Source organism: Heterodontus francisci, chromosome 14, assembly GCF_036365525.1.
Source record: "Heterodontus francisci isolate sHetFra1 chromosome 14, sHetFra1.hap1, whole genome shotgun sequence".
NCBI classification, from domain to species: domain Eukaryota; kingdom Metazoa; phylum Chordata; class Chondrichthyes; order Heterodontiformes; family Heterodontidae; genus Heterodontus; species Heterodontus francisci.
In genome coordinates, this window is record NC_090384.1 from 66,798,106 (window position 1) to 66,819,271 (window position 21,166).

Consider the following 21,166-nt stretch of genomic DNA (forward strand, 5'->3'; position numbering starts at 1 on the left):
TTAATCTTGAAGGATCATCAGTTCACAACTATATTTTCAACTGTAACAGTCAAAATATGTAATATAAGCAGTAACATAGTGATGTTTAAGGGCAGAATAAAACCATTCAGTCACCAAACCTACATTTCCAAACCACCATCAACCCATTCCTATTGTGATGCCAGAATCAATAGCTGAATCATATTTTTAGTAGTAATTCATCCAGTCCTTTTTAAAAAAAACCTGTCATGGTTTTCTGTTTCACCACTCATCCTGGTATTCTGTACTACAATATCCTCAGGAGGATAAAGTATTAAGGTATCCAATCTCGACCCTTTAAATTCAGGAACCAGCTTTGTACCCTCTCTTCTGAATTCCTCCTGATGATAGCTTTTCTGTATACAGACAGCACAGTTGCAACTTTAATCTCATCTCATTTGACTTAGGGCTGGATTTTGCAGTTGGCGGGGGGTCCTGATGCCAGGCCCAAAAGGCGAGGGGAATCTCGCCTTGGCCCTTTGGAGGATATGCCAACTGTATTTAAAGGCGCTCAGGCAATTAACTGTCTGGCACTGCCACCAGGAGTAGTGGTCACTGCAGCAGTCAGCGGACCAGGAGCAGCGCTGGAGCCTGGACTGCAGATAAGTGGGGGCGGACTCACTGGGGCCACTTAAGTGGGGGGGGGGTTGTTGAGGGCAGGGGGTGAGTGATGGGAGAGGGGCAGCTTTTAATGCCGGAGTCCTCCATGGGCCACAGACTGCCCACGGAGGTGGGCCTCATCCACCTCCAAGCCCACACAGATGCCGCCTTGATTGACTGGGCAGCCTCCTCCGTGGTGGAGGCACCCCCTGCCACACCATCGGCAATGGGAACAGGCCCTTAAGTGGTCAATTAATGGCTACTTAAGGGTCTCAATTAGCCTTTGGGCGGGAAGGTTGTCCTTGGCCTTCCCCACTATATATGTTCCTCCTGTCTGAAGAGCAAGCGTTCACCACTGTTCTCTGTTTCCTGTCACTCAGCCAACTTCTCTCACCGAATTCTCAAACTGTCCCCACAGTTGAGGTCTCACAGATCTGTAGCTCAAGAATTCATCTCTTGCTCTTGGGGGTTTCCAATTTGCTGTCTCTCTTATACTGCTCCCTCAATTGACACATTGCACCCCTTCCATAATATCAAAGTTTTACTTACTCTTTCTATGAAACACTGTAGGAACCATTTGGTGGTGTATATTCCTGTTGACATTTGTTCTTTGTCCTGTATTGCAAAATCAGAAATATAACTTGGAAAACTGGTAGATCTCTCATGGTGTTACTCATTGTTGGGCTAATCAGAAAGTGCAGATAATTCCTAATTCTACAGACAAAAAAACTTTTATTTTAGAGATAAGGGGAAAATACAAATAATACGAACATTTGAAATAGCCTTTTGTAATCTTTAAAAGGAAAACATCACTCTGGATAAGGGCCTACATAGATCCATAATAGTAAAATCCCACCCATCGATAAATGTAGCACATGTTATAAACCATTTTAAAAAGTATCTATCATGAAAGGTGTTAGTTTAATTATTGAACTTGACTTAACCTAACTTTTGAGCAATTTAAAGTAAACGTGTGATATATCTTGTTCAAAAAAGTAGATTTTGAATTGGAATTAAGTAAGAACTATTATACAAAGGTATGAAACAAATCAACTTGCAACAAAACATTAAGAGTCCAATAGCTAGTGATTATGGTACTTGACTAGTAACCCAGAGATTGTTGGGGATTGGGGGGGGGGGCACGGGGGGGGGGGGGGGAAATTTGTTTGCGTAGTGCCACTTCTAGCAGCCCTACGCAAGCTTACCTAAAATCCCGGGGGCAGGTAGTGCTGCAGGCCACTACCTGCATGCCCTGCGTGGCGTTCTGCAAGGATATCATACCACTAGAAGCGATGCAACGCGAACAAATTTCTCCTCCTGTGAGTTCAATAGCACCAGGCTAATTGCAAAATTGAATTCAACAAAATTGGATAAATTGTGGGCTAACAATAACCAAAAAAGCTGCCAGATTGTTGTAAAAACCAAATTGGTTCACTAATATCCGACAGGGAATGGGGAACATACCACTCCTACTTGATCTAGGCTACATGTGACTCCAGTCCCACACTATTTGATTGACTCAAAACGTTCAGTGTTCCCTTGTCAGTATTGCCCACATCACAAGAACAACTTTTTAAAAGTTTATGATTCAACATTGAAATATCATCTACTCTTATGTGGAGGTCAAAGAGTCACGCAGCTCTTCTGATCCTATGAGACAAATATAGATGCCTGAATGTCAATGAGTTGGCAATATGTTATACCCACAGAATCAAGCCAATAGTCTATTTTTACTCTATCCCTTCCAGCTGACCTATGATTTCTCCTGTGTTATCAAGTTTCAGATTAGCAACTAAGTACTCATATATACGTTTACAAACTATCCTTTACAATCTGGCACTCTACAGTATAATGAAGTACAGTTGGCAGACTTCTACATTTCTAATTGTCCAAATATAAAAATAATAAAATATAAATTGCATATGCAACAGCCAGTAATTATTGTCAATAGCTTTCCTTAATGCTAGCCTTTTTAATTGCTGATCCATAGGAATGTCAGTTTCAAACTAAGCAAGTCTGGCAGCATCTGTGGAAAGAGAAGCAGAGTTAACGTTTCGGGTCAGTGACCCTTCTTCGGAACTGACAAATATTAGAAAAGTCACAGATTATAAACAAGTGAGGTGGGGGTGGGGCAAGAGATAACAAAGGAGAAGGTGCAGATTGGACCAGGCCACATAGCTGACCAAAAGGTCACGGAGAACAGGCAAACAATATGTTAATGGTGTGTTGAAAGACAAAGCATTAGTACAGATTAGGTGTGAATACACTGAATATTGAACAGCAGCAAGTGCAAACCTGAAGAAAAACAACCTGAAAACTTTATCAACTTTGCTTCCAATTTCCACCCTTCTCTCACCTTTACATGGTCCATCTCTGACACTTCCCTTCCCTTCCTCCACTTCTCTGTCTCCATCTCTGGGGATAGGTTGTCTACCAATATCCATTATAAGCCCACCGACTCCCACAGCTACCTCGACTACACTTCTTCACACCCTACCTCCTGTAAGGACTCCATTCCATTCTCCCAGCTTCTCCGTCTCCGACGCATCTGCTCTGATGATGCTACCTTCCATGACGGTGCTTCTGATATGACCTCCTTTTTCCTCAACCGAGGATTTTCCCCCACTGTGGTTGACAGGGCCCTCAACCGTGTCCGACCCATTCCCCGCACCTCTACCCTCACCCCTTCCCCTCCCTCCCAGAACTGTGACAGGGTTCCCCTTGTCCTCACTTTTCATCCCACCAGTCTCCATATCCAAAGGATCATCCTCCGCCATTTTCGCCACCTCCAGCGTGATGCCACTACCAGTCGCATCTTCCCCTCCCTTCCCCTGTCAGCATTCCGAAGGGATCGTTCCCTCCGCGACACCCTGGTCCACTCCTCCATTACCCCCACCACCTCGTCCCCGTCCCAGGGCACCTTCCCCTGCAATCGCAGGAGGTGTAATACCTGCCCATTTACCTCCTCTCTCCTCACTATCCAAGGCCCCAAACACTCCTTTCAGGTGAAGCAGCGATTTACTTGTACTTCTTTCAATGTAGTATACTGTATTCGCTGCTCACAGTGTGGTCTCCTCTACATTGGGGAGACCAAGCGCAGACTGGGTGACCGCTTTGCGGAACATCTCCGCTCAGTCCGCAAGCAGGACCCTGAGCTTCCGGTTGCTTGCCATTTCAACACTCCCCCCTGCTCTCATGCTCACATCTCTGTCCTGGGATTGCTGCAGTGTTCCAGTGAACATCAACGCAAGCTCGAGGAACAGCATCTCATCTACCGATTAGGCACACGACAGCCTGCCGGACTGAACATTGAGTTCAATAATTTCAGAGCATGACAGCCCCCCATTTTACTTTCATTTTTAGTTATTTTTTCTTCCTTTTTTTTTTACATTCCTTTTTACATTTTTTACAATCTTTTTTTGCATGTATTTCATTTCATCTTAGTTTGTTCAGTTTGCTTACCCACTGTTTTTTTCAGGTTGTTTTTCTTCAGGTTTGCACTTGCTGCTGTTCAATATTCAGTGTATTCACACCTAATCTGTACTAATGCTTTGTCTTTCAACACTCCATTAACATATTGTTTGCCTGTTCTCCGTGACCTTTTGGTCAGCTATGTGGCCTGGTCCAATCTGCACCTTCTCCTTTGTTATCTCTTGCCCCACCCCCACCTCACTTGTTTATAATCTGTGACTTCTCTAATATTTGTCAGTTCCGAAGAAGGGTCACTGACCCGAAACGTTAACTCTGCTTCTCTTTCCACAGATGCTGCCAGACCTGCTGAGTGATTCCAGCATTTCTTGTTTTTGTTTCAGATTTCCAGCATCCGCAGTATTTTGCTTTTTTTCAAACTAAGCAAAACTGGTTTATTGGAAATAATGTCTGATCTACAAAATACTCTTTCCTTCAGCAATCTTAAGCCAGTCTGCAATATAATTTTCGAACTGTGGACTTTTGCTGGTGTTTAAGGGTACTTTGTGAATGAACTCAAATGGGGGTTAGATTAAGGTTTTGCTTTATGTTTAACAGTTGTAAAAAGATTTATTACACAAAAAAGCAGAAATAATTTCATGCAAAGGGGCGTAAATTTGAAATAATTTATGATTATTTTTCATCTTACATGGCAATAACCATATTTTGAGTCGTATACTGCACAGGGGCGGCACAGTGGCGCAGTGGTTAGCACCGCAGCCTCACAGCTCCAGCGACCCGGGTTCAATTCTGGGTACTGCCTGTGCGGAGTTTGCAAGTTCTCCCTGTGTCTGCGTGGGTTTTCTCCGGGTGCTCCGGTTTCCTCCCACAGCCAAAAGACTTGCAGGTTGGGAGGTAAATTGGCCATTATAAATTGTCCCTAGTATAGGTAGGAGGTAGGGAAATATAGGGACAGGTGGGGATGTGGTAGGAATATGGGATTAGTGTAGGATTAGTATAAATGGGTGGTTGATGGTCGACACAGACTCGGTGGGCCGAAGGGCCTGTTTCAGTGCTATATCTCTAAAAAAAAAAGAAAGGGGCCATTCGGCCCACCGAGTCTGTGCCGACTCTCCACGGCGCTATGCAATCACTCCCACTCCCCAGCTCGATCCCCATAGCCCTGTTTCTCTCAGGTGGCCATCCAACTTCCTCTTGATTGTCACTGATCTGCTTCCACCACCCTTGTGGGCAGAGTGTTCCAGGTCATTACCATGCGCTGCATTAAAAAAATGCTTCCTCTTATTCCCCATGCATCTTTTGCCCAAAACTTTCAATCTGTGTCCTTTAGTCTTTGTACTATTTGTTAATGGGAACAGTTTTTCCTTGTCAAACTTATCTATGCCTGTCATAATCTTGTACACTTCTATTATATCTCCCCTTAATCTCCTTTGTTCTAAGGAGAACAAACTCAGCTTTTCCAACCTAACCTTGTAACTAAAATCCTCCATCCCTGGCACCATTCTGGTAAATCTCCTCTGCACCCTCTCAATGATCCTCACATCCTTCCTGAATTGTGGTAACCAGAACTGGATGCAATACTCCAGTTGGGGCCTAACCAGAGCTTTATAAGTTTAAGCATAACCTCACTGCTTTTGTACCCAATGCCTCTATTTATGAAGCCCAAGATCCCATATGCTTTATTAACCACTCTCTCAATATGTCCTGCCACCTTCAAAGATCAATGCACATGCACCCCAGATCCCTCTGTTCTTGCACACTCTTTAGAACTGTACCATTAAGTATATATTGCCTCCTTTCTGCCAAAATGCATCACCTCACACTTGTCAGTATTAAATTCCATCTGCCACCTATCTGCCCATTCTGCTAGCCTATCTATGTCGTGTTGCAGGCTGTTCATATCATCCTCACTGTTCGCCACACCTCCAAGTTTGATGTCGCCAGCAAATTTTGAGATTCTACTCTGTATTCCAAGATCCAAGTCATTTATATACAGTAAAAAAAGCAGTGGTCCCCACACTGGCCCTTGGGGTACAACACTGTCTACCATCCTCCAATCGGAAAATCAACTATTTACTACGACTCACTGTTTTCTGTCCTGAAGCTAATTTCTTATCCAACTGAACACTGATCCTCCTATTCCATGAGCCTCAATTTTGTTAACCAGCCTTTTATGTGGTACCTTATCAAATGCTTTCTTAAAATCCTGTTCCAAAAGTGCCTCTGAGTTTTGTTAAATATATGTCTTGAGGATTCATTTTTGAAAGATTGAAGAAATGTTAACCTTTGGGGTTTTCAAAGGGGGTCATGTAAAGGCCACTTGACATTGAAAAACAGTCCCTGGAAATTCTTGAAGAAACAGCAGTTCCAAAACTGGCATACAGTCTGATCTTTGAGTACACATAGACGGGTCACTGGGATCCTTTAGAACAGTTTTTTTCAGGAGGCGTTGAGAATTAATTTAGCAGGCTTTTCTTCAAAGACAGGAGACGCGATGAGTTAACACAGTGACTTTTCGGGGTCTTTTCGAGAGGTACGGGAAAGCTGAGCTGGGTTGTGGTCTTCTCTCCTTAAAAGGGGCACTGAGAGGTCTTGTGAGGAAAACAAGCCTTTCCGGGAAACCACCTGACTTCCAGCAACAACAAGCCTTTCCAGGAAACCATCTGAATTCCAGCTCAATAAACAACAGAGAACTTTGGACACTTGGAGAAATTGTTTACAAATAAGTGACAGTTCAAGATTGATGGAGGTCAAAAGGTTGACCTCCCGTTGTTGGTTTTGCTTTTGAATTGTTTTGAGTTGGGGTTGAACTGCATAAAAAGGGAGAGAACTTCCAAGGAGAGAAGAGAATTCCCAAGGAAGGAGAGAAGACCACAACCCAGCTCAGCTTTCCAGTCCCTCTCTAAAAGACCCTGAAAAGTCACTGTGTCAACTCATCTCGTCTCCTGTCTTTGAAGAAAAACCTGTTAAATTAATTCTCAACGCCGCCTGAAAAGAACTGCTCTAAAAGATCCCAGTGACCCTTCTACGTGCACTCAAAGGCCAGACTGTATGCCAGTTTTGGAACTGCTGTTTCTTCAAGAATGAGCAAGTATTCCGCCCAAGTAGTTTTTGTCTGTAATAGAGCTCTAAAAACAAAAGTCTTTTTATTTTTCGAATTAACCAGTGTATGTGTGTGTGTGTGTGTGAGCATGAGGGGCTAAGGTATAAAGGGAACTTTAATATTTCAATCTGTGTGTTTATGCTTTACTTCATTACTGGTTAAGATTTGCTTTATAATAAACTGATAATGTTGTTGTTTATTATAGAAACCTGGTTGGTGTGTTTTATCCTTGGATAAAAATAGAGTACATGATTGACCGGAGCAGTAATTGGGAAAACAGTTTTGGTATTTTCGCCTTGGTCGTAACAATCCTTATGAACAATATCCACCGCATTCCTTTCATCAACCTTCTCTATTACTTCATCAAAAAATTCAATTAAATTAGTCAAGCATGATCTGCCTTTTATAATTCTATGCTGGCTATCCTTAATCAACTTGAACTTTTCTAAGTGTCTGTGATATGTTCCCTGATTATTGTTTCTAAAACCTTACCCACTACAGATGTTAAACTAACTGGCCTTTAGCTGCTCGGACTGCCATTACATCCTTTCTTGAATAAAGGTGTCACATTTGCCCCTCTCCAATCTTCTGGCACCTCGCCCGTACCCGTAACCATACCCAGGGAAGTTTGGAAGATTATGGTAAGCCCTTCAGCTAATTGGCCACTAAATGGAAGCAAAGATGCAGGATAGATATTTTGAGACTTTCTGGCTGGCAGAAATAAGGTGGTAACACCAAAGAATTGTGGGGAATGACTTACTAGACCTTTCCTGCTGACGGTGTGGCCATCCCTATCTTCCCCAAGTTCACTGCTGGGTGACCAGAGAACCAGCCTGAGTCAGGTGGTAGCCCTTTATACGTACATTAGACCCCGACATGTATTTTAGGACAGTACTGGGCAAAGCATGTTAATCCACACTCCGCTCAGTATCAGTCGGCAGTCCAGCCAAACAGAAGCCAACATGGTACGTTTTAATTTTTTTTGAGAGGCCAAAAAGAGCAGGACCTCTTCTCCCTCTCAAACCTACCTATTTCCAGGCCCGGGAGCCTGTCAGGTTGCCCACCACTGCACGGCCTACAGCCACCAAAGTAGCTGGCCACCCTCCAGTTATAATGTTAACCAGGCCTAGCCCTCATAATGGACAGTATGTTTTGTTGAAACTATCAGGTGGCCATCAGGTACAATCCACCTGCCCAAACACCACACATCTCCACCAGGGAAACAGCTCTCACTTTGTTCTCATACTGATACTTTGCTTTTGTTTTGAAATCTGCCTTCAATGTTTTGACTAATATTAAAAGTTATATTTTGTACCTTATTTACTTTACATCTATACATAAAAAATAGGGGGAAAGCACACTAAATGAATTAGTGTTTGGACTACTTTACAAAGAAAACTAAAAGGCAATTTTACATTTAATCTTGTACAGTTACGTAAACTACATAATATGCAAAGGTTGGCTGGTTAATTACTCTCCTCTGACCTTCCTCCCCGCTCCCTGCATCCTTGGGGGTGGTGATGGGGAGATGGGGGGTTCCAATGGTGGTCACAGGAACATAGGAGCAGGAGTAGGCCATTCAATATGATCATGGCTGATCATCCACTTCAATGCCTTTTTCCCACATTATCCTCATATCCCCTTATGTCATGTGTAGAAATCTGTCAATCTATGCTATAAAGATACTCAATGACTGAGCTTCCACAGCCCTCTGGGGTAGAGAATTGCAAAGATTCACAACCCTCTGAGTAAAGAAATTTTTCCTCATCTCTGTCCTAAGTCGCTTCCCCCTTATTTTGAAATTGTGTCCCCTGATGCCAGACTCCCCCAACCAGGGGAAACATCTTAGCTGTATCTACCCTGTCTATCCCTTTAAGTATTTTGTAGGTTTCAATGAGATCACCTCTCATTCTTTGAAACTCTAGAGTATACAGGCCCAGTATCCCCAATCTCTCTTCAGAGGACAGTCCCACCATCCCGGGAACAAGTCTGATGAACCTTTGTTGCACTCCCTCTCTGGCAATAATATCCTTCCTAAGGGGACCAAAACTGCACATAGTACTCCAAGTGCAGTCTAAACAAGGTTGTATATAATTGAAGCAAGACTTCACTACTTCTGTACTCAAATCCTCTTGTGATAAAGGCTAACATACCATTAGCCTTCCTAATTGCTTGCTGCACCTGCATGTTAGCTTTCAGTGACTTATTGACAAAGACACCCAGGTCCCTTTATACATCTACACTTTCTAATCTCTTACTATTTAAGAAATACTCTGCACATCTGTTCCTCCAACCAAAGTGGATAACCTCACATTTTTCCACATTATATTCCATCTGCCATGCTCTTGGCCACTCACTAAGTCTTTCCAAATCCCCTTGAATCCACTTTGCACCTTCCTCACAACACACATTCCCACCTAGTTTTGTGCCATCCGCAAACTTGGAAGTACTACATTTGGTCCCCACATACAAATTATTAATATATTTGGTGAACAGCTGGGGGCCCAAGCACTGATCCCTGCGGTACCCCACTAGTCACAGCCTGCCAACACGAGTATAACCCGTTTATTCCTTCTCTCTACTTTCTGCCTGGTAACGAATCCTTAATCCATGCCAGTATATTACCTCCTATCCCATGTGCTTTAATTTTGCTAACCAACCTCCTGTAGGGGACTTTATCAAAAGGCTTCTGAAAATCCAAGTATACCATGTCCAGCAACTCCCCTTCATCAATTCTGTTAGTAACATCCTCAAAAAACTCCAACAGGTTCATCAAACATGACTTCCCATTCATAAATCCATATTGACAATGCCCAATCAGAACATTATTACCCAAGTGCGCGTATATCACATCCATTGGAATAGATTCTAGCATTTTCCCAACGACTGATGTAAGGCTAACAGGTCTGTAATTCCCTGTTTTCTCTCTCCCTCCCTCCCTTCCTAAATAGTGGGGTGACATTAGCAACCTTCCAATCTGCAGGAACCGCTCCAGAATCTATAGAATTTTGGAAGATGATCACCAATGCATCCACTATCTCCATAGCTACCTCTTTCAACACTCTGGGATGTAGAATACCAGGTCCTGGGGACTTAGCAACCTTCAGCCCCATTAATTTCTCCAATACAACCTTCATACTGATACTAATTTCTTTCAATTCCTCACTCCCCCTAACCCCTTGGATCTCTAATTCTGGGAGATTTCTTGTATCTTCCTCAGTGAACGCAGACACAAAGTAATCATTTAGCTTCTCTGCCATTTCTCTATTCCCCATTATAAATTCTCCCGACACTGCCTGTAATGGACCCACAATTGTCTTAGCCAAATGTTTCCTTTTAACGTACCTGTAGAAGCTTTTACAGTCCGTTTTTATATTTTTTGCTAGCTTACAATCATATTCTATTCTCCCTTTCTTTTTATCAGTTTCTTTGTCTTCCTTTGCTGTATTCTAAAATCCTCCCAATCCTCAGGTTTAATACTATTTCTGACAACTTTATAGACCTTTTCTTTTAATCTTATACAATCCTTAACTTCCTTTGTTATCCACAGTTGGCTGCCTTTACTTTTGGGGTTTTTGTGTCTTGAAGGAATGTATAGTTGCTGTAAACTACGTAATATTTCTTTAAAGACGATCCATTGCCTATGTACTGTCAGACCTTTTAATGTGTTTTCCCAATCCACCTCAGCCAATTTGCCCCTCATACCTTCATAATTTCCTTTGTTCAAATTTAACACCCTGGCTTCAGATTCAACTACCTCACTTTCAAACATAATGTAAAATTCTATCATATTATGGTCACTCATCCCTAAAGGTTCTTTCACAACAAGATTATTAATTAGCCCTTTCTCATTTCATAAAACAAGATCTAAAATAGCCTGTTCTCTAGTTGGTTCCTCAACATACTGCTCTAGAAAACCATCCCTAACACACTCCAGAATTTCATCCTCCACATCATTAGTGCTCATTAGGTTTACCCAGTCTAAATGCAGATTGAAATCACCCATGAGTACTGCATTACCCATGCCACATGCTGCTCTAATCTCCTGATTAATACCATGCCCCACACTACCACTATTATTTGGTGGTCTATAAACAACTCCTACCAATGTTTGCTGCCCCTTGCTGTTTCTTACTCCACCCAAACAGATTCCACATTTTGTTCTTCTAATCTGAGATCCTCCCTTACTAATTTACTTATCCCATTCCTTATTATCAGCACAACACCACCTCCTTTTCCTTTTTGCATGTCCTTCCTAAATGTTGAATATACTTGAATATTCAGTTCCCAGTCTTGGTTACCCTGCAGCCACGTTTCCTTTATGGCAATTAGATCATACCCATTTACCTCAATTTGTGCCTTTAAATCATCTACCTTGTTGCGAATGCTGCGTGCATTCAGGTAGAGTGCCCTTAACCTTGTCTTCTTGACATTATTCTGCATTCTAAGCCTAGTTGATGCTCACCTTTGTTTCGCCTGCCTTCTAATGTCACTTACTACTTTTCTACCTCTTATTACCAGATTTACTTACTTCCAATTTGAGCTACCCCCTGACAAGCTACTTTAAACCCTCCCCAACAGCAGTAGCAAATCTCCCTGCGAGGATATTAGTTCCGGTCCTGTTAAGGTGTAGCCTGTCCATCTTGTACAGGTCCCACCTGTTCCAGAACCAGTCTCAATGACTCAGAATTCTGATGCCCTCCCTCCTATACCAATTCTCCAGCCACATGTTCAATTGATCAATCCTCCTAATCCTATGTTCACTAGCATGTGGCACTGGGAGTAATCTTGAGATTACTGCATTGGAGGCCCTGCTTTTTAATTTCCTTCCTAGCTCCCAAAAATCTGCTTTCAGGACCTCATCCCTCTTCCTACCTATGTCATTGGTACCAATGTAGACCACGAACTCTGGCTGCTCACCCTCCCTCAGAAGGATGTCCTGCAGCTGCTCCATGACATCCTTGACCCTGGAACCAGGGAGGCAACACACCACCCTGGAGTCGTGTTTACTGCCGCAGAAATGCCTGTCTGATCCCCTATCAAAGCCCCTATTACTTTTGCTCTTCCACTCTTCTTCCTCCAGGCTTGGGGGAGAGAGGAGTAGATGGTGGTCAATGGGGGTGATGGGGAATGGTGGGTGACGTTAGTGGGTAGCCTCTCGGGCCTGGAGGAAATGCTGTCACTCCTTTGGCCTGCCAGAAGTGCTGTAAAGGAACTTACCTTGTGGATTCAATCTTTCTCGCCTTCTTTCAGCTGCCGAGTTTCCCAAGGCTTGGGAAACCCGACCGCCTATGGTTAAAAGTAGAATGACTGTTAAAATGAAGGCAGGCAGCCTCATTATAAAATTTAAATCACCAACCCGCTTCCCATGGATTGGTCACTCACCCCTCCTCCTGCCCCCATTAAAATCAGATGTGGCCAAGATCGTTCCTGTTTCACACTTCTTGCATTTTAACCTCTGACACGACCCCAACCCATCTGTTTTTGGGAGTTAAGATTCAGCCCTTAGTTTTCAAAATTGAGGTTATTCATGCAGCTGTCTCTGCCTTATATGCCCTCCTCATTGGCTCCAGCAACCCTACCCTTCACTGCTTCTCCTCATCTCCCACCAGCTGTCATCAAACTCATCATCTCCACAATGTCCCATATCTGTACCCTCAACAGTCTTCTGGCGCAGATACTGACTATCCACTTTCACTCCTTTACCCCATTCATGTTAACATAACTAACTTCTTCTTATCCTCCAACATTCTTACCACCCGTCTTAATCTGCCATCACCCCACTCTTAATAAATCCATCCTTATCCCAGTACCCTCTCAAGGTACTACCCAATTCTTTCTCTCCAAAATGCTACCTTATGACTCAAGCAACTCTCTCTCTAAGGACTTCCTCCACTCTGGTTTCCAACCCATCCACAAACACTTAAACCAGCTAGGTCAGTCATAGATGATACCCTGTGTGACTGACTGTGGCTCATTGTCAGTCCTTGTTTTCTCTTCTACCTTTGATATTGTTGCCCATTCTGTTTTCCACCGCAAATTCCTGTCTCTGTGGCACTATATTCCATTTATATTGTCCCAACACAGTAACTAAACCTCCTCAAACATTTCTTCTCTCTTGCCTGCATGGTGACTTCTGGTATGCCCAGAAATGCATAATTAATTCAATACTATTCAAAATTTGCATGCTATCCCATGGTGATTTCATCCTTAAGCAAGTGGCAGACTTCTTTATGAACAACACAACACAGAACTCTACGGGAGCAACTTTCAACTTTGGTGAGGATAGAACACTCATGGTATTGGATGGGTCACCTCTAAAAGGCACCACTCCACTTTCAAATGGAAAAAAAAACCTTAGTGTGGTGTGTCTTAGCTCACTTTTAACAACATCAAAGAAATCATCTTTGGCTCTCAATAGCACTTATGTACCAGTTCTGATGCAAGATCATTGGCCTGAAACATTGCGGGGAATTTTAAAATGGGTAAGTGCATGCATTTGGGTGTGGGTGGGGTGTTAAGCCGGCACCAACCTGTCGACTTCTGCCTTTAACTCCAGCCCTTTAGGATGTGTGTGTGCAACCTGCTCAGAAGATCCGGCTTGTCCATTTCAATTTGTTAATTGCTCAATTATACTTGTATGAGCCTGACAGATTCCCAGGTCCTCTCTGATACGGGTGACTTAGGATGGAGTGGGTGGAAGTTCACCTCAAACAAGGCCCCGGGGAAACTGGCAGGGATGGTGCCAGTTAAATTTCAGTTGCAATCCTGCTAGACTTATGATGGCAGTGGGATGGTAGGGCAGTGAATTTTCAGCTTCAAAATTTTTTGGCAACACCTTAAGAATGTATCAAATCAGATAAAAGGAGAATGATGAACACAATAAAGCAATAAAAGAATAAAACGATGAAAGTCATGTTACAATTTAAAGAAAATAGAACTTCTTACCATATGTTTCTTGAGCTTTGGCATGAGTTTACTTAAAATTTGATCATGGTGTGCCTGGAACCGTTGGAGCTTTGGAAATCCAGGAATAAAAAATCCTGGAAAGAAAATAATGAAGTTATGTGAAAGTACTAGCTTCAGCAAGATTGGAAGTATAGTGGAACAAGTTAGGCTTTACTGGAGATGATGGTATAGAAATTGGATCTCAGTGTGTCCCGTTTTATAGACTCCACAGCCCTACAGTTGCACTTGAACAAAACTCCCACCGTAACTGTTCTACTGCCCCCTCGCCACTTACTCAATGGTTACTGCTTGCGAGGCAATTGGCCCAAAATTGATCATTTGAAATGGGTGAGCTGCCTGTGGAGGTGCAACGGGTGCTGGCAGCTCGTTCACATTATGTAGATCAGTCCGCAAAGCCTTATTTTGGTCAGGCCTCAGGCCTCCTGGTTTGAGCGTACAGTCTGAGCCAGAACACATTACTCATATTCATGCTTTTAAAATGGTCAGCCTACGCTTTAAAACTAATCTTCAGTAACAGGAAATTATCTAACAATTGATGAATAACGTAGGGATTACAAGTTAATTTTCACTGATCTGTTTTGTCTCATTAAGACAAGAGAAGGAAATAATTTGATGCAACAAGTTCAACCACATTGGTTGCCCAAAGGCTGCTTTACACTGATATGGAATACTTAAACATCATGCGAAGTGTCAGAATAACCTTCTTCTTCTCCTTCTTCTTCTTTGGCCTCCTTGTCTCGAGAGACAATGGGTAAGCACCTGGAGGTGGTCAGTGGTGTGTGGAGCAGCGCCTGGAGTGACTATAAAGGCCAATTCTAGAGTGACAGGCTCATCCACAGGTGCTGCAGAACAATTTGTTTGTCGGGGCTGTTACACAGTTGGCTCTCCCCTTGCGCTTCTGTCTTTATTCCTGCCAACTGCTAAGTCTCTTCGACTAACCAAATGAATATAAACTCAGCTACTTCTGAGAAAAACAATCAGTAACTAATTTTGCTCTGGGAAGTCATCCCTTCTACAAGTTATCCAACAGAACACTACAAATTTGAAATATTTCCAAATAGAAAGTACAACTTACACAGGTAAAAGTGATCAAGCATGTATGCAATATATTGCAAAAGTAATTATTTTGATTTGAGTGAGACTACAGCTCATATGGAAAGAGACATGTATATCGGTATCTGTGAACCTTTAAATGATCAACATAACCCTTTTTTTAAATAAGGGAGTGGTGGGGGTGGGGGAGAGAAGAAAGAGGAGGGGAAACTGTTTTTTTGCATATGTCAAAAGGAAATGTATGGTATAATGGACCAGTATGTCTGGATAATGCCAGTCTTGTTCTGAGTTTTAGTTTCTACACAGATTTTGTAATCACTCGTTGAAGGTGCCCTTATGGTCTTACAATATTGGAAAAAATTCTGAGAGACAGGATTAATCTCCACTTGGAGAGGCAGGGATTAATCAGGGATAGTCAGCATGGCATTGTCAGGGGGAGATGGTATCTAACAAACTTGATTGAATTTTTTGAGGAGGTGACTAGATGTGTCGATGAGGGTAAAGAAGTTGATGTAATCTACATGGACTTCAGTAAGGCTTTTGATAAGATCCCGCATGGGAGATTGGTTAAGAAGGTAAGAGCCCATGGGATCCAGGACAATTTGGCAAATTGGATCCAAAATTGGCTTAGTGGAAGGAGGCAGAGGGTAATGGTCGAGGGTTGTTTTTGCGAATGGAGGCCTGTGACCAGTGGTGGCCCGCAGGGATCAGTGCTGGGCCCCCTACTGTTTGTAGTGTACATTAAAGATTTATTTAATGAATATAAGAGGTATGATCAGTAAGTTCGCAGATGACATGAAAATTGGTGGTGTTGTAAACAGTGAGGAGGAAAGCATTAGATTACAGGACGATATAGTTGGGCTGCTAAGATGGGCGGAGTAGTGACAGATGAAATTAATTCCTGAGAAGTATGAGGTGATGCACTTTGGGAGGACTAACAAGGCAAGGGGATATACAATGGATGGTAGGACCCGAGGAAGTACAGAGGGTCGGAGGGACCTAGGTGTACTTGTCTATAGATCACTGAAGGCAGCAGCACAGGTAGATAAGGTGGTTAGGAAGGCACATGGGATACTAGCCTTTATTAGCTGAGGCACAGAATATAAGAGCAGGGAGGTTATGACAGAGCTGTATAAAATGCTAGTTAGGCCACAGCTGGAGTACTGTGTACATTTCTGTTCACGACATTACAGGAAGGATGTGATTACACTGGAGAGGGTGCAGAGGAGATTCACCAGGATGTTGCCTGGTCTGGAGCATTTCAGCTATGAAGAGAGACTGGATAGGCTGGGGTTGTTTTCCTTACAGCAGAGAAGGCTGAGGGGGAACCTGATTGAGGTATACAAAATTATGAGGGGCAATGATAGGATAGATAGGAAGAAACTTTTACCCTTAGCGGAGAGGTCAATAACCAGGGGGCATTGATTTAAGGTAAGGAGCAGGAGGTTTAGAGGGGATTTGAGGAAAAATGTTTTCACCCAGAGGGTGCTTGGAATCTGGAACACACTGCCTGAAGGGGTCGTAAAGGCAGGAACCCTCACAACATTTAAGAAGTATTTAGATGAGCACTTGCAACGCCATAGCATACAAGGCTACGGGCCAAGTGCGGGAAAATGGGATTAGATTGGACGGGTGCTTGATGGCCGGCACAGACGCATTGGGCCGATGGGCCTGCTTCTGTGCTGTATAATTCTATGACTCTATGACTAATTATGTACCGTTAGCTCACCCTTAAAAATATTTGTATCTTGTATGTATTTTGACTAAATTTCAAAATCACAAGTTCATTTACAACAATTATTCAGATGGTAAGGCTGTCCTAAAAATATTAAGGATTTTCAGACATTGATGAAATTAATTAAATGTTTGGATTAAATAGTTCTAAAAATAAAACCGAACTTGGCAAACTGATATTCATTCTGCAAAGAATGTCACAATTGTACCTGGGTAGAAGCTAAAATGGATGATTGAGTTCTTATTGCTAAAGATTGCACACCCAGCATTTGGAGCAAAGAGGAATTTATTTAAAGATTTCAGGACCACACCTGTAGAGTGTGATAACTCATCAGAGTTATGATGATTATGATGAACCTCACCTGGAGTTTAGTGTCCAACTCTGGGCACCGCACTTTAGGATGGATGGGAACGCTTTAGAGAGGGGCAGAAAAGATTTATGAGAATCATTCCAGGGATGAGGGGCTTGAGTCACCTGGAGAGACTGGAGAAGCTGGGGTTGTTCCTCTTGGAGAAGAGAAAGTTGAGAGGAGATTTGTTAGAGGTGTTCAAAATCATGAGGGTCAATACAGAGTAGATGTTCCATTGGTGAAAGGGTCGAGAACCAGAGGACACAGATTTAAAGTGATTAGCAAAAATAAATCAAAGACAACATGAGAAAAAATCTTTTTTACGTAACGAGAGGTTACGATCTGAAATGCACTGCCTGAGAATGTGGTGGAGGCAGATTCAATTGTGGTTTTCAAAAGGGATTTGGTTAAGCACCTGAAGGGGAAAAATCTGAAAGCTACGGGGAAAGGGCAGGGGAGTGGGACTAGCTAAAGTGCTCTTGGAGAGCTGGCACAGGCCAAATGGCCACCTTCTGTGTTGTAACCATTCTATGAGTCTATGACTGGATTTAAAAAAAAACTTGCATTTATCTAGCACCATTCACATCCTCAGCATGTACCAAAGAGCTTACATCCAATTAAGTACATTTTTAAGCAAGGCTACTGCTATAATGTAGGTAAACATAGAAGCTAATTTGTGCACAGCAATGCTCCTCAAAGAGCAATGAAATAAAAGAAGCTAATTTGTTTTTGCTGATTAATTAATGTCAATAAAAGGGTAAGGACCAGCTTGAGATGTGCAATCTTCCTGTGGCTACAGCCACCCAACCACAAGAAACTTGTATTCTTCATTGTTCTACTTGTCAATTAGAAATGTAAATAATCAGACAATAAGATAGCACAGCAACAAAGTATCATTTAGTTGATAAGGGTCCATAGTAAAATTAGTTTAGGAAGTCTCAAAGTAGTTCCCCAGTGGGCACAATTCAACAGGCGGAAAACAAGAACACACTCCCAAATCAAACAAATCCACACAGAGTGACAAAGATGCAAAATGTGGTGTTTGAGCAAGCTTTGAATATTTTAATGGGAGTCATTTAAAACCCTGATGTAATTTTGAACTATTAGGCACAATGCATGCTCTCCTCAGTGAAACTATGCATTCAGTTATCTAACCAATGGTTCCCTCCATGAGTGTTATGTGCCCCCCAACCCCAACCTGCTACTCGCTCCCCCATAAGCCAACAAAATTCTGCCAACTTGGCTGAAGGGAGGAGCTGCAGGATTGTCTGCCACCCCCCTGTCCACCCGTATGGCTCCCTACCCCCGTCACTCCCCACCAGTCAGCAAGCTGACTGTAAGTGTTTGTTTAGCATTACCAGTTTGCTAATCTTATATTAATGAGGCTTGACCACAAACATGGCCTATCACATCTGCTGGGTTTGTAAATTCTTTGTGAAACATGGCTGAATAATTGTTATGGCTGTTATAAAAATTGTGATATAATTGAAATTGGGAGGGGACGCTGAAAGATTTTGTACCTTTATGATTGGTGAAATGAAACTAGTTGAAACTAATCAATTAGAAAGCAGAAAAAAGATAGGCGTGTACACACTTAACCAAATGAGGGAGAAAAAGTGACACAGGTTTATAGCAGACACTACATTACGGCATAAGAAACGCTTTGGTAAATTTAGACTACTTTATCTACCAGCATAAAGAGAAGAGGTCATAAAGAGCATCCCTGCTCCATTCTTCTGCAAAGCTGGAAACAGGAATTCTGTCACTGATTGGAAATCACTCCAGGGGTTCATTAATAAGATTGATATTATATACTGGAGGGGTCAACAGAAAAAGTCAGTTTAGTACTTGGATGAGATTTTTTCCATTCTATTCAAATACATTCTCAGCACTTTGGGGCTAACAGATGCTGGAGATCTAAACCATATATCAAGATGTATCAGGTTTGCCAAGTTCCTGGTATTATTAGCTGGAAATATCTTGGCAATGATCTCTACCTTCATCAAATTTTACTGTCATATTTTTAATAAAACTCCACATGATATCATGTTGTTATTTAATATTGAGTTCCTAATGCGTACTCCATCTCATTTCAGCCAAGATTGTAACCCTTTACAACTTGTTTATTTTTTTCCATGAATACATAATGAAGATTATTTTGTAGCATGAGGAGTAGTGGCACACCATAGACAAGTCCCACGTAGTTTGTGTTTTTTTAAGACAAAACTACCTTTTCAATATTTCCCATGTATAGATCCCTTCTGTGGTTTTGTGATACCTACTATTTCAGTAGGTTAAATGGGTATGTGCTGTGGTGATGCAAATAGTGGAAATTTTATTGGAGAATAGCCACTTCTGAACAACAGCATCATTGTGATTGGTGGTCTTGTTTCCTATTTCCTAAATAGCTATTTGCTAAAACAGCATATACTTAGCCAAGAACAGAAACAGAACATGTTGGCACCAGTGTTGGAAAACAGTTCAAAGTATCCCCATTGATCTACATTACCTCAGTGTATTCACCCCAATGTTTAAATCCCTGAAATGTAGCGACCTAATAAGTAGATTTTTAAAAAAATAATCCGTTTGTTTTGTTTAAACTAGCAGACTTTGCTCACAATGAATCAAACATTAGGGTAGGAAGTAAGTGTGATAAGAAGTGTACACATAATGGAAACATTTTATATTATGAGCATGTCAAGTCAGAGGAACATTATCTGTTTTACCTGTCTGTGCTGTCTCCTTATTGCTGTTTGTATGGTCATTCTCAGCACTATTGTGATTTTTTTATTTTCCAGATTTGTTTTTTTATTTCCATCACGTGCCTTTGTTTCTGCTTCCATTTCTGCGATGTTATTTCGTCTCCATCTTTTCTTCTATTGTATTTTGTCTATGCCATGTCCTGTCTTTTATACCCGTTCGGCACTGCTGTCTGTTATTCTCTATTATATCTTAAATTCAGCAGTCCTTTTGCTTCAAATTCCTTGCTTCCTTCATATGTCTTCCATTTCTTTTTGCCTTTGCCATGCTGTTGTCCTGTCCTACCCCTAGTCTTGTTCCACTCTTCCTGTCCCCTTCCACTTCTCCTGTTCTGGTTTTCCTTTTTGATAACTTTTCCTGAGGCATGTTGCTGGCCCTCACCTTTTCCCACCTCTACATTCCCTCAGTGTTGCCTATCCTCTCCTCACTACAGATTCATTTGTTCCCCATTAACCTCTAATGTTTCCATGCCCATTTGCATTCTTTGCTCTTCTGTTCTGATTGCTATTGCTGTTATCATTGCTATTCTGCTGTTCCACTCTTATGGTCTTACAACCTCACTTCTCTACCCTCAGCTTAGCTGCTCCACTCCCCTCAATATTTCCCTTCCAGTTACTGTTTTCCCTCTTCAGTTCTCAATCCCATTGTCTCTGTGCCAATCCTCCCAAGAATTTCACCTTCTTTCTGTTCCTGTCCCCTCATTTTACGATTCCATGTCCTCTCCCCTCATCCCCACCATGCTTTCCCTTAGTTATCTCCCTTTGGCACTGTCTGTGAATAGAAGCTACATAGGAACTGGGGCCAGCATCCAGCATTTAAAATTTGTTTAGGACAGAGTTCCAAAAGTATGGCCAGGGATGAGTTGGAGGTTAAGCCTGCAGAGGAGCCCCCAGGGGCACCTCCAAGACGAGGACGGAAGCCATGGGCATCTCAGCCGTGACAGAGCAGGGAGCAGGCTGCCTCCACCTCATCCTCTGCCACAGGGGAGCACCCCATAGAGGTGTTAGGCGGAGGGAAGTGCCACGGCGGTAATTCACTTATTGGGTCACCTGGTCTACATCTGTCTGTTATGTCGTTTGTCTCATAATATAACTTCTTTATTTCACCACTTTGACAGGTGTGTTGTTGTCTCATCTCAAAAGGGGGACGT

General features: G+C 42.4%; 1 protein-coding gene across 2 annotated transcripts in view; it reads right to left on the reverse strand.

The window, feature by feature from the left end:
* The window catches only part of LOC137377094 (ecotropic viral integration site 5 protein homolog), a 279,264-nt gene that overhangs the window by 65,207 nt on the left and 192,891 nt on the right, over positions 1–21,166 (reverse strand). For both annotated transcript variants that reach the window (XM_068046389.1, XM_068046391.1), the window contains 2 exons: positions 14,099–14,193; positions 1,168–1,233 (listed from right to left, as the gene is read on the reverse strand). In XM_068046389.1, the coding sequence (XP_067902490.1) occupies positions 1,168–1,233; positions 14,099–14,193 (161 nt within the window). The remainder of the gene's footprint in view (positions 1–1,167; positions 1,234–14,098; positions 14,194–21,166) is intronic.